This window comes from Schistocerca americana, chromosome 1 (genome assembly GCF_021461395.2).
Source record: "Schistocerca americana isolate TAMUIC-IGC-003095 chromosome 1, iqSchAmer2.1, whole genome shotgun sequence".
Classification (NCBI taxonomy): domain Eukaryota; kingdom Metazoa; phylum Arthropoda; class Insecta; order Orthoptera; family Acrididae; genus Schistocerca; species Schistocerca americana.
In genome coordinates, this window is record NC_060119.1 from 1,125,991,268 (window position 1) to 1,126,003,425 (window position 12,158).

The following is a 12,158-nucleotide window of genomic DNA, read 5'->3' on the forward strand; positions in this document are numbered from 1 at the left end:
GCTGAAAGAACATGTTACCACATAGTTGAATACATGGGCGGCAACCTTCTATGAAGAAGGCATACAAAAACTTGTGTACGCTATGACAAGTGCCTACAAAATTTATGAAGCTATGTAGAAAAGTAGTTTAACAGTAATAGATTTTTGTACAATAAATATTTTTTCTGTATCTGTACTCTTTTGTTTTATATAACCAAATGGAACTTACTTTGTGGATGAACCTTGTATCCTACATTCCCATAATCCTCATACCTCAACTTTTGTTAGTTATTGTCCTTATCCAACTATCCCCTTCCCTGTTACAAATTCCACCACTACACGGCCTCTATTCCACCAATGCACCCACAATCTTTTTACTTCTTTATTTTTCCACTGGCCGCCATTCCCAGCACCCTCTTTCTAACTTCCTCAGAGCACCTAGCTGCCCTACCTTCTCCCCACCTCATGCCAGTTTACGATCCCACCCCATCCCTGTCTGAGCCTTCTCCTTATCCTCAACACCCAGCTGCTTCTCCCATCATGCACTGCTGCTCATGATCTGGCCTTGGCAGCCAGAGATTGTGGGCAGGTGTGTGTGTGAGTTGCATTTGCATTAGTGTATGTTATCTATTCTGATGAAGGCCTGTTAGGCCAAAAGTTTTGTTTGACAGTCTTTCTGTTGTGCTTATCTGTGACTAGTATCTCTTCTATGTGGTGAGTAGCAACCATTTTCTTCATAAGAAAATACATTATATCTAACTACTTGCTCACAATTAGACAAAAATAGGACATGGGTCAGGAATCAACGGGGTTTTTGAAGAAAAGTGTTTCACTGCTGTAAGGTAATAGAAATGAGGGAGATTAGAATATCAGGAGGTACCACTGCAGCATTAAAGATCTATGGCCTTCTACATCTACCACATAAAATAATGCTTGTTATTCCTCGAAAACCATAATCCGTACTCCTCACGACAAGGGGGTCCCTCTTAATCTGGCATCTGAGTGACTTGCACCTCCTACCCAACCTTCTAAAAAATCTGTGTGCTTTTTCCAACCAGAAGAAGTAACTAACATTCCTGGAAACTGGGACCAGTTCCCTGCACTTTCAAATGTGTGTATCATCTGCGCTGAAATTCTGACAGTCATTCTGTTTTCTTGTAATTTTACATTTTTCGCAAGGGAATTCCCTCTTTGGTAATATCAGCTTCAAACACACATTGAAATCTTTGCCTGACAACTCCTTCTACTCCAAAGAAAGATTTTTCTGTGTGTAATAATATAATGTGTGTGGGAGGGGAGGGGGGTGGGCACGCGCGCGCGCACGTGTGTGTGTGTGTGTGTGTGTGTGTGTGGGAGGGAGACTGAACATATGTAGGCACACATCATGGGGGAAAAATTGGGAGAGATTGCAATTGTGTCCATGGAACAAGTAAATAACTAACTAAACAGCATCACACAGTTGAAAGAAAAAAAACGACAGTCTAGAGTATAAGTTGAGCTTTTATGTCAGTTGTAGAATCCATACCAGGATATTTGCAAGGTTTCATTGATGGTATTTATACGATAAATATACAAATTAGATGCAGACACAAACATAAAGTGCACCTAATAAAAATCATGAGCTGATAATAAATTCACAGAGGCAAATAGCGGAGAACTCAACACTTCTAATGCAAACCATTACAAGCTTTCTTGATTTAGCTAGGAAGTAGACATGTTGCACTGGCGTGTATACAACTGTAATATCAAGGAAGCTTTTGCAAAGAGAAACAAAAGACACGAATGCCAAGCTTGAACATAACAAATTACGAAAACAGAGGATGAGGCAACATGGAGTAATCAGGAAACAGTAGAGTACCATAAAATCTACTTCTTTCTTACACATTAGTATCTAATTGGTCACAGTTCACTGATATCTGACACAACAGGATGAACTCTTATAACAGGGGTGTGATTTGATTTGAACATGACTAATTCAGTATGTTCACTATGATTAATTCAGAACATTTACTTAGCCTACTTACCTTGACTAGAACAGGGTAGACATATCTGCTGCTCAGAATGAGGTTGTTGTTTGCTAATTCTTGTATAACTCTGCTCTTTCCTACAGATGTAACACCGTGCTGTTATTAAGTCCAGTGGACAACCTGTTGATGGACATTTCTCTTCACATAATTTCTCACAAAAAAACACACATACTAAGTCCTTATATTTTTAATGAAAACTTCTAAAAGGATTAGTGCAACAAATCAGTCTAAGAGTTACAACATTGTCTTGGGGGATTACTTCAAGCATGTAGATGTTTATAACATGTAAAATATCGTGGAACATGCCACTGTACCTTTATAATGTATTTTAAGTGAGCAGTATTGATAACCTCTTGAGGATCAACTTGTGTGAGTTTGTTATTATTTCTCATTTACAGTTCCCATTAACCTTCCACTGTATTATGCAAGATAGCTTTGTGTAATTCCCTATTTAACAAACATTTATTTGTGTAATTGTGGTTCATTCAACTCATGACATACATTTGCAATCCATTTGGTTTTTGTACAGGAGAAAGCACTATCCACCCTATTTTTCAAACTACAAACAATAAACAAAACTGACGGCATCAGGCATTAGTACACAGAAATCAAAGAAGGTTCTACTGACATAAAGTATTAATAACTACAATAATAATAATAAAAAAAAGAGTCTCTTCACACTGACTAGTCTTGTAGTTCTAATATGAGAATGCATTATCAAAATTAACACAGAAGTTCAAAAAATGGTTCAAATGGCTCTAAGCACTATGGGACTTAACATCTGAGGTCATCAGTCTCCTAGATTTAGAACTACTTAAACCTAACTAACATAAGGACACCACACACATCCTTGCCCGAGGCAGGATTCGAACCTGCAACCGCAGCAGCCAGGAGGTTCTAGACTGAAGTGCCTAGAACCGCTCAGCCACCGCGGCTGGCTCACTGAAGTTCAACTTTCTGCCACTCACTGCTACCTCAGCATTTAACAAACAAAATGGAAAAGTATAAAGTCATAGAACATGACAACGGGAATGTTACTATCATTTATAATATGAGGCTAAAATCCAGACTCACATCTTAGGAGCAAGAAATCTGTATATTAAAAAGGATAACGAAAATCTTACAATATAATTTAATAAGAATTCACTGGCAGGTCGATAGACACACAAACAAACAAACAAACACAAACATACACACAAAATTCAAGCTTTCGCAACAAACTGTTGCCTCATCAGGAAAGAGGGAAGGAGAGGGGAAGACGAAAGGAAGTGGGTTTTAAGGGAGAGGGTAAGGAGTCATTCCAATCCCGGGAGCGGAAAGGCTTACCTTAGGGGGGAAAAAAGGACAGGTATACACTCGCACACACGCACATATCCATCCACACATACAGACACAAGCAGACATATTTAAAGACAAAGAGTTTGGGCAGAGATGTCAGTCGAGGCAGAAGTGTAGAGGCAAAGAAGTTGTTGAAAGACTGGTGAGGTATGAGTGGCGGCAACTTGAAATTAGCGGAGATTGAGGCTCTTCTCGTCATCCGCCAGGCCTCAATCTCCGCTAATTTCAAGTTGCCGCCACTCATACCTCACCAGTCTTTCAACAACTTCTTTGCCTCTACACTTCTGCCTCGACTGACATCTCTGCCCAAACTCTTTGTCTTTAAATATGTCTGCTTGTGTCTGTATGTGTGGATGGATATGTGCGTGTGTGCGAGTGTATACCTGTCCTTTTTTCCCCCCTAAGGTAAGTCTTTCCGCTCCCGGGATTGGAATGACTCCTTACCCTCTTCCTTAAAACCCGCTTCCTTTCGTCTTCCCCTCTCCTTCCCTCTTTCCTGATGAGGCAACAGTTTGTTGCGAAAGCTTGAATTTTGTGTGTATGTTTGTGTTTGTTTGTTTGTTTGTGTGTCTATCGACCTGCCAGCGCTTTTGTTCGGTAAGTCACCTCATCTTTGTTTTTATATATAATTTTTCCCACGTGGAATGTTTCCTTCTATTATATTAATAAGAATTCAATGTGACACAGTTTTTAAAATAAGTCCTTCAGATGATGTGTGTGAAATCTTATGGGAATTAACTGCTAAGGTCATCAGTCCCTAAGCTTACACACCTAAATTAGCCAAAGGACAAACACACACACCCATGCCTGAAGGAGGACTTGAACCTCCACCGGGACCAGCCGCACAGTCCATGACTGCAGCGCCTTAGACCGCTTGGCTAATCCCATGTGGCAATAAGCCCTTCATTTGCACTGAGCTGAGATAGACAAACTACTCAGTAAGACAATGCCCCGAAACAAAATAGTGGAACTCAGGTGCTTCTTTCAAGGTTCACATTACCTGTACAGTACTAGTGTCTCATTACTTTGCAATAGAGCAATTGTTTCCCCATAATGCTTATTTATCACCAGTCAACTGGATTTTAAAAAATGTTAATAGACAACTTTCATTCACATGTTACTGAAGACAGTTATACGAATTCCATAAATTTACTACGTTCAGTTGTCCGCACATTCCACAGACCACAATTGGAACCTCTCCCTCTGATATAGGATGATTATAGTACATGTTCCAGAATTAAGTTTCATCTTTCAGCGGAGTATACACTGATGTCAATCTTCCTGGCAAATTAAAACTGTGTGCCCAACCAGGAATTGAACCTTATAATACACATCCTCAGTGAAAATATGGCAATCTGTTGACCACTTACACGACTTTTTCGCTACCACATGTACCACCTCACATGACCCCTTGGACCTTGTCACAGTGGGGTGGTTTGTGTGCCTCAATGATACAAACACCCATTCCCATAACTATGACCACATCGGAGGGATATCTGCAGAGAGACCAGACAAACATGATTCTGGATGAGGGGCAGTAGTACTTCCAGTAGTTGCGTGGACAACAGTCAGAACAACCCACTCATCTTGCCTCGTGACACTAGATAAGGTGGCCTTGCTATGTCACTGTTGCAAATGGCTGATCCTGAGGGGAAACTACAACTGTTATATTTCTCAAAGACTTGTAGCACTACTGTACAACTTAATAATGGTGACTTCATCTTTGGTAAAATATTCCAGAGTAATATAATTTCACTTTGTGCTCTCTGAGCAAGAACTACTCAGAAGAATGTCATCATCAGGAAAAACAAAACAGGCATGCTACAGATAGGAACATGGAATGTTAGATCACATGGGGGCTAGACTAGTAAGCTTAAACAGAGAAATGCATAGACTGAAGTCAGATAAAGGGGGAATTAGTGAAATGCAGTGGCAGGAAGAACGTGCCTTCTGATCAATTGAATACAGGGTTATCAACAAAAAACATATATGGATAATAATAATGAATAAGAAAATAAAAGTGTGCATGAGTGGCTATGAACAGTGTAGTGAACACATTATTGTAGACATGGAGGATTTACAGTAAAACCCCGGGCTTACTGTCCTACATTTTACAATCATTTTTATTGATCCCAACAGATGTCCTATTCACTCAATACACTGCTTTCCCATTCTTCCAATTCCATAGTACAACATTTTCCACGTTTTAAGTCTTCTTTGATGTTATTGCGACCTTCAACATTGATTTTCATGCAGATTTCTGCAAAATGTGCATCGTATTCCTGCTTGAAGTCAGCCTTGGAACAATGCAGAAAAATCAGCATTAGCACAGTAAGTAAGGTTTCCAGTGTTGGTGTGTTGGGTCACAGCCACCTGTATTAAAGGTTCACAGTGTTTGGAAGGGTGGGTACATATGCCTTAATAATAATCACAATCTGACGATAGCAACTCTAGTAGCAACTTTCCTATTGTTAATTGCATTGCATTATAACAGTGTTGATTTAATTGCACAGGCATTTATACAAATAAACAGCAGTTTTGAAGACAGTCCTCACTATAATGGGCCTTCACAAACTGCTGTTACTTCCACGTGAAATATGCTAATTTGTACTAGGCCTGCAGCAGTCTTAGGTTGGTACAACCTGATGTCAGACGTATTTCTGTCCTCTTTCTCACCCAAGACATCCCTGAACCAAGTGACCTCGTTGTTGGCAACAAGCTGTAGATTTCAAGCCTATCGTTCTCTGTTTTAACCAGTACTGTATTACAAGTTGTGTTTACCGTAATTTTATAATGATTATCAATAATAAGTCTCACATTAGAATAGAAATATCTTTTTAATGTGGTTTCACAAAAGACTTTTGCTTTTATGTGTTATTTACACCATTGGACATGATCAGAACAGAGGGAAAACTGCACACACTTTCGTTTGTGTCAGTATTCAGCCACTGTCTTCATGATCATTACGAAGACAGGGACTGAGAGCTGACACAAACAAGTGTACGCTTCCTTCTTCATTCAGATCATGTCCAACGGTGTAAATAACACACAGAAGCAAGTCTTTTGTGAAACCAGATTAAAAAGATAGTCACGTTCTAACATAAGACTTATAATTGATGATCATTGTCGAATTACGGTAAACAAAACTTGTAACACAACATTGATTAAAACACTAAGGTTGGCAGTCTTCGTAAAGAAAGAACAAAAGGCAGAATGAGCCAAGATCCAAAATAAGGCATAGAACAGAAATATGAAGCAACTAGTCACATATAAAGACCAACTGTGTAGATGGTTTAGTTTATGCATTGGCTGTGATGAAAGGTATAGATCAACCTTTGCTCTTCAAAAATTAATAACTTTTGAATGCCTTACATGAACAAACCAAAGAAAGTGTACACTTACAATCCTCAACACTATCCAAATCAGTACCAGAATTTTTATTTATTAAATACAATTTGAATAATGAAGTGGTATGTTGATTCCAAAGATTAATAATTGACTGAAGTCAACAAACATTTTGGAGAGGAAGTATAACAGCAGAATGAAAAGTGAAGTCAGTGTAGCATCAGAAGATATATATTTTTTCTTAGGCTAACTAGCTAATTAAGAGAGCATTACTTTTGATCAATTAATCACAACAGCATGCAACTAAATCCCAAACTAAGTGTAGCAATAAGTGTTAATACAGTCTTTATTCATCAAAATGCTCAAGCAAGATGGGCAATAAATCATACCCAAAAATCTGCAAACAATCTAAATGAATTTGGCAGATTGTAACACAAAAGAGGAATCAGTATGTACGTGCCAGTATTGTGATGTATTTATATGCATATTTCATTAACAACAATAATAATGACTGCACTATTGTGAGGGGACAGATGACCATGGATGTTAAGTCCCATAGTGCTCAGAGCCATTTTCACTATTGTGAGTTTGCCAGAAACAGATTGGTGACTGTATAATGGATGTGGCAGTACCATCCAGTTGTATGCACCCAATGAGGTAGGATCTGTGATAGCCAGCAGAAGCTTGCTTACATGTGGCCTGACTGTGATTATTCCACAGAATACAAGTGGCCAGGAATTTAAATTATGTTTCAAAGAGAAACAGCGATGAATAACTTACTCAACATGTAAGAGATATGCTGAAACACTAGATCAACAATTTATGGACTTGTGAATGCTGAAGTGTCAATAACAAGGAAGCCTATTATCTGTCATTACACTTCCAGTTTGTACAGATATTAAATTGTAAACACACTAGGTTGAAGACAATTTTTCTCCACAAGCCCTGTCCTGCCTGCATTTTTTTTTTTAATTTTCCTGAAAGAACAAAACAGTTTTCATACAGCATGACAGAAGCATGGCCACCCCCTATACACATGTGGAGCCATCGAACTATAAATGCTGTTACACACTTTCTTTAGACCAGATCATCAAACAAGAGGAAAGGATGCACAAATTCTACACACTAAACTAATGTCACCTTGCTTTCAGCTGTTAGAATTTTTTTATGATTGAAATTTTGGCATTACGCCATTTTATAGCATAAGATTTTGAATTTAGGTTTTCATTAGGCAGAGACAAGTTGCATGCGGGACTGGAATTTGATTAAAAGAGGCAGAAAAACAGTAGCAGAACAAGGCCTGGGGGAAATGAATGAAAGGGGAAGCAACCTGGTAGAATTTTGCATTGAGTACACTTTAACCATTGCTAACACTCGATTTAGGAATAATGAAAATGATCTTATTTGTGGAATATACTGTATCCCCACAGCATGAAACAATCAATACTGATAATGTCTGTGAGCTACAGCAATCTAGGGTCCATGCCTGATACTCCGAGGAGACACAAGAAGTGAGTGCATCAGCTATGCCCCCTCCTAGAAGTGGGGTATAAAGCCGACTGCACGCCACACCAACAGTCTGTAAGCTCTGTATGATGTTAATTGTTACATTCCACATCCGACATGTTGAATCATTTTGCCTGTTATTTTTGGTTTTCCTTGTTGTTTACTGTTGGAACTCTGTTCTGGCCCTGATGCAGTTTGCCTGGAGAGGTCAGTGCCTATCCTTCCACCGCTCACACTCAGAAATACCAAATTTTCAGTGTGCATTCTAGTGGGCTCTTAAAATGGCGATGAGTAACTTACTCACCATGTAAGAGATATGCTGAAACACTAGATCAACATTTTATGGACTTGCGAAGGCACAGTTAACCTTAAAACGGAACCCAAATGTCAAAGTGCCTCCTTACTGTCTTCAAGCAAACACTTACATTGTGTAGTTCGCACAGAGTGACCATTTGTCGAACCTAGTGGTCTTCTGTTTGAAGAATGGTGTGTTCATCTGACCGACTATTTCTCTCATTAAACCCTCAATGGGGGGTTGCAAGACTCAAATTTAATCAACATGCAAAAATGTGTGGTCAGTCTCCCACGGAGTGGACATCAGATTTGCAACCATTCTCAGGACATTAACTTTTTACAGATCTTGCAAAACATCATATGGCAAGTCACTAATTAGAGATGTACTTGTCAGACTAGTTCCCAAAAAAGAGTGTAGGGCTAGGGCATTGGGATTGGTAGACCCAATCGTTAACTATATTCTTAAAGTTATTCAGGAATTTGAAATAACGTTCTCAGCATAGCGTGTGTTTGACGATGAGCTAGGAGTAGCATAAATGGCAGTAAGTCAGGGTTGTAACCCGTGTGTGTCTGACGATACTTTGCTGTCTTGATTTCATGACTCATCACTGCTTGCCAGCACAGCAATGACGAGCAATAAAACAGATCAGTAATGAGAAAAACTGGCCCCCATCATTGATAGACTCTAAGGAAAGTAAACTTAGAGGACAACGTCAGTCTCATTCAACTTATGTGGCAGCAGATAGAAGCCACCCTCCACATTGTTGCTGTCCACTAAAGCCAGTAGTTTAGAGTCCCAGAAATCATGTCCAGATCACCATCGCAGGCATGCTAGATGTCAGTGCACCTATTGTGATGTGGTATGCCGCAACTGCCAGAAATAAGGGCATATAGGCAGTGTCAGTGCACACTATCGAGTAACTCGGCTGCAGCCTGGTCCTAGTACAACACTGATATCCACATAAAGTGACAAAACTGCAGCCTTTCGATGATCACCTCAGTCAACAACACCGCAGTTTCAGGTTGACACTGGTGCTGGTGCATATCAACTGGAGACTTACCACAACTCAGGTTCACCACCCCTACACAAGCAACAGCTGCAAGTAATGAACTATAGCCATCAAAATATACCGTTAAAAGGCTAGCTGTCACTGTCACCTAAGAATGAAAATATTGTTTGACATATAAAATTTTTAATAGTTACTTCATTACTGGCTACTAACATATTAGGATTGGATGCGTTTTCTTTGTTTGGATTTTACATGGACAAGTGGGTCAATCTAAAGTCAACCTCCATACAATTTAAGACCTGGATAAGTTATGTGAGAAATTTTCTGGTTCCTCATTGAGATGAGCTAAGGCTTCTGTATTGCACTATCTCTTAAATTAGGAATGTAACACTATTTTAGTTGTGCCAGTCAAATACCAGAGATGCAATGTGCAGCACAGTTAAACAGCAGCTTGACTGTTTTGTAGTCATCACAGTCATCTTGCCCATTTTCGCTAGCTGATGAGCGATTCCAATGATTTTCATTAAGAAACCAAATGGTTTTTTTTAAAGTATTTTTGGCAATTTTAAGGTAACTATTAATGCCCAATCTAATATATACATCTAAACCATTTTGAAACCAGAAGAACTATTGGCTACATTAGCAGGAAGTCAATTCCTCACTAAAACTGACTCAGCACCATGCGTGGTGCATTAAAGGAATAAAACTGTCAGCCTATGGAGGTTGAAATGGTTCCATCATTTAGACTATAACAGGTTTTCATTTGGTGTAGCTAGCACCTTCGTTATATTTCATTGATACTTAGAGCATCTCATCTTGAGCATACCTTACTGTGGAAACTAGCTGAACAAATTATCGTAGCAGGACCAATGAGGAGGGAACATCTAGCAAACCTGTGAGCCCCATTAGAGAGACTGAAATTAAGTGGTCTGCACTGCTAGCTGCACAAATGCACTTTTTCTTCCTACCCACAGTATTCCAAGCAGAAATGGATTGAAACCTACAGGCAAGCATATTGATGCCATACTTCACCTTCCTACCTCTAGAAATCTGAAGGAGCTACAGTCTTCCAGGGGGGAAAATTAACTATTACGCCAAGCTTTCTTGGACCCGTTGCACTAAAGGATGGATGGTGTGCAGTGCACAAAGGCTTTGAAGGGTACTGAGAGAGTCTGAGCAGATGACACAATTGAAAATACTGTGTCCCCGGATGTAACCCATGGCCTGATACAGGGCGAAGAGCTCTGCTGTAAATACTGAGCAGTGTGCTGGAAGCCGATACTGAAAAATTTTGGTGCCAACAACAAAGGCACAACACCACCATGGTCAGTCTGAGAGCCATCAGTGTACACAAAGGTACTATTGCGAAATTACATGTCAAGGTGAAACTGAAGGTGATACAGCAAGGCTGGTGTAGGGTCCTTAGGAAGCGAATGAAGGCCAAGGTGAACATGGTCCACCACATGAAGCCAAGGTGGTGAAGGGTTCAAACGCACCAGGAAAACTGCAGGGAGCATGAAGTTAATCTGCTGGAGCAAGGGCCGAAAGCGAACTCCAGGAGGTAATAGAGAAGAGGGACGCACCTCATACTGGCGATCAAAGTAATTATTGAAGAAGGAGCCATAGGATAGTGGCCACACATGGCAGACAAACAGCGTATGTGTCTGCTGAGGAGAAAGTCACAGCAGTATGACAGCAACAGTTCAGCAGCTTCTGCATACAGACTCTCAACCGGGCTAGTGTAAAAGGCGCCAGTGGCTGAACAGATGTGACAATGGTGGAAGTATTGAGACGGCATATGAGGGACGGACATGCACATGCATGAACAAAACACCCATAGTCTAGTTTCAAGCAGACAAGAGACCAGTACAAATGAAAGAGAGTGGTTCAATCTGCACCCCAGGAAGCACCATTGAGGACACGTAGCACATTGAGGGACTGCGAAAAGTGGGCTGCCAGATACGTCATGTGGGAAGACCAAGAGAGTTTGCTATCTAGCAAGAGCCCAACGAATTTCATAGTTTCAATGAACAGAAGAGCAACAGGCCCAAGACGTAAAGATGGTGGGAGAAACCAACTGCGCTGCTAGAAATTCATAAAAGCAGTTTTGACAGTGGAAATACGAAAGCCATCATCGATGCCCCATGAGTAAAGACAACTGAGTTGTCGCTGAAGATGTCGCTCAATGAGACAGGTCCATGAAGAACTGCAATAGATGGCAAATTCGTCCACAAATAGGGAGCCAGAGATGCCTGGTGGGAGATGAGCCATTATAGGGTTAATGGCAATAGCAAAGAGAATGATACTCAGGCGGAACTGTGAGGCACACCATTTCCCTGGATAAAAGAGTCCAACAAGGCAGAACCCATACATACCTTAAAAACTTGGTCTTTTAAAAATTCCTCAAAGAAATGGAGCAGGGGGCCACAGAAGCCCCATGTGTAGAGAACATGGAGGATACCAGTCATCCAGTAGGTGTTGTAGGCTTTCTCCAAATTGAGAAACAAGGCCATAGTCTGGGATTTCCACAGAAAACCATTCATGACGTGGGTCAACAAAGTAATGAGATGGTCAACTGCAGAACAGCAGACTCAAAATCCACACTGTGCAGTGCTTAGTAAATTGCGAGACTTGGGCCACTGCACCAGCCGGACATGAA

The 12,158-nt window shown here is 40.3% G+C and overlaps 1 protein-coding gene across 1 annotated transcript in view; it reads right to left on the reverse strand.

The window, feature by feature from the left end:
- The window catches only part of LOC124619021, a 218,060-nt gene that overhangs the window by 46,727 nt on the left and 159,175 nt on the right, over positions 1 to 12,158 (reverse strand). The window contains exon 10 of the mRNA XM_047145393.1: positions 2,004 to 2,126. Coding sequence (XP_047001349.1) covers positions 2,004 to 2,126 — 123 coding nt within the window. The remainder of the gene's footprint in view (positions 1 to 2,003; positions 2,127 to 12,158) is intronic.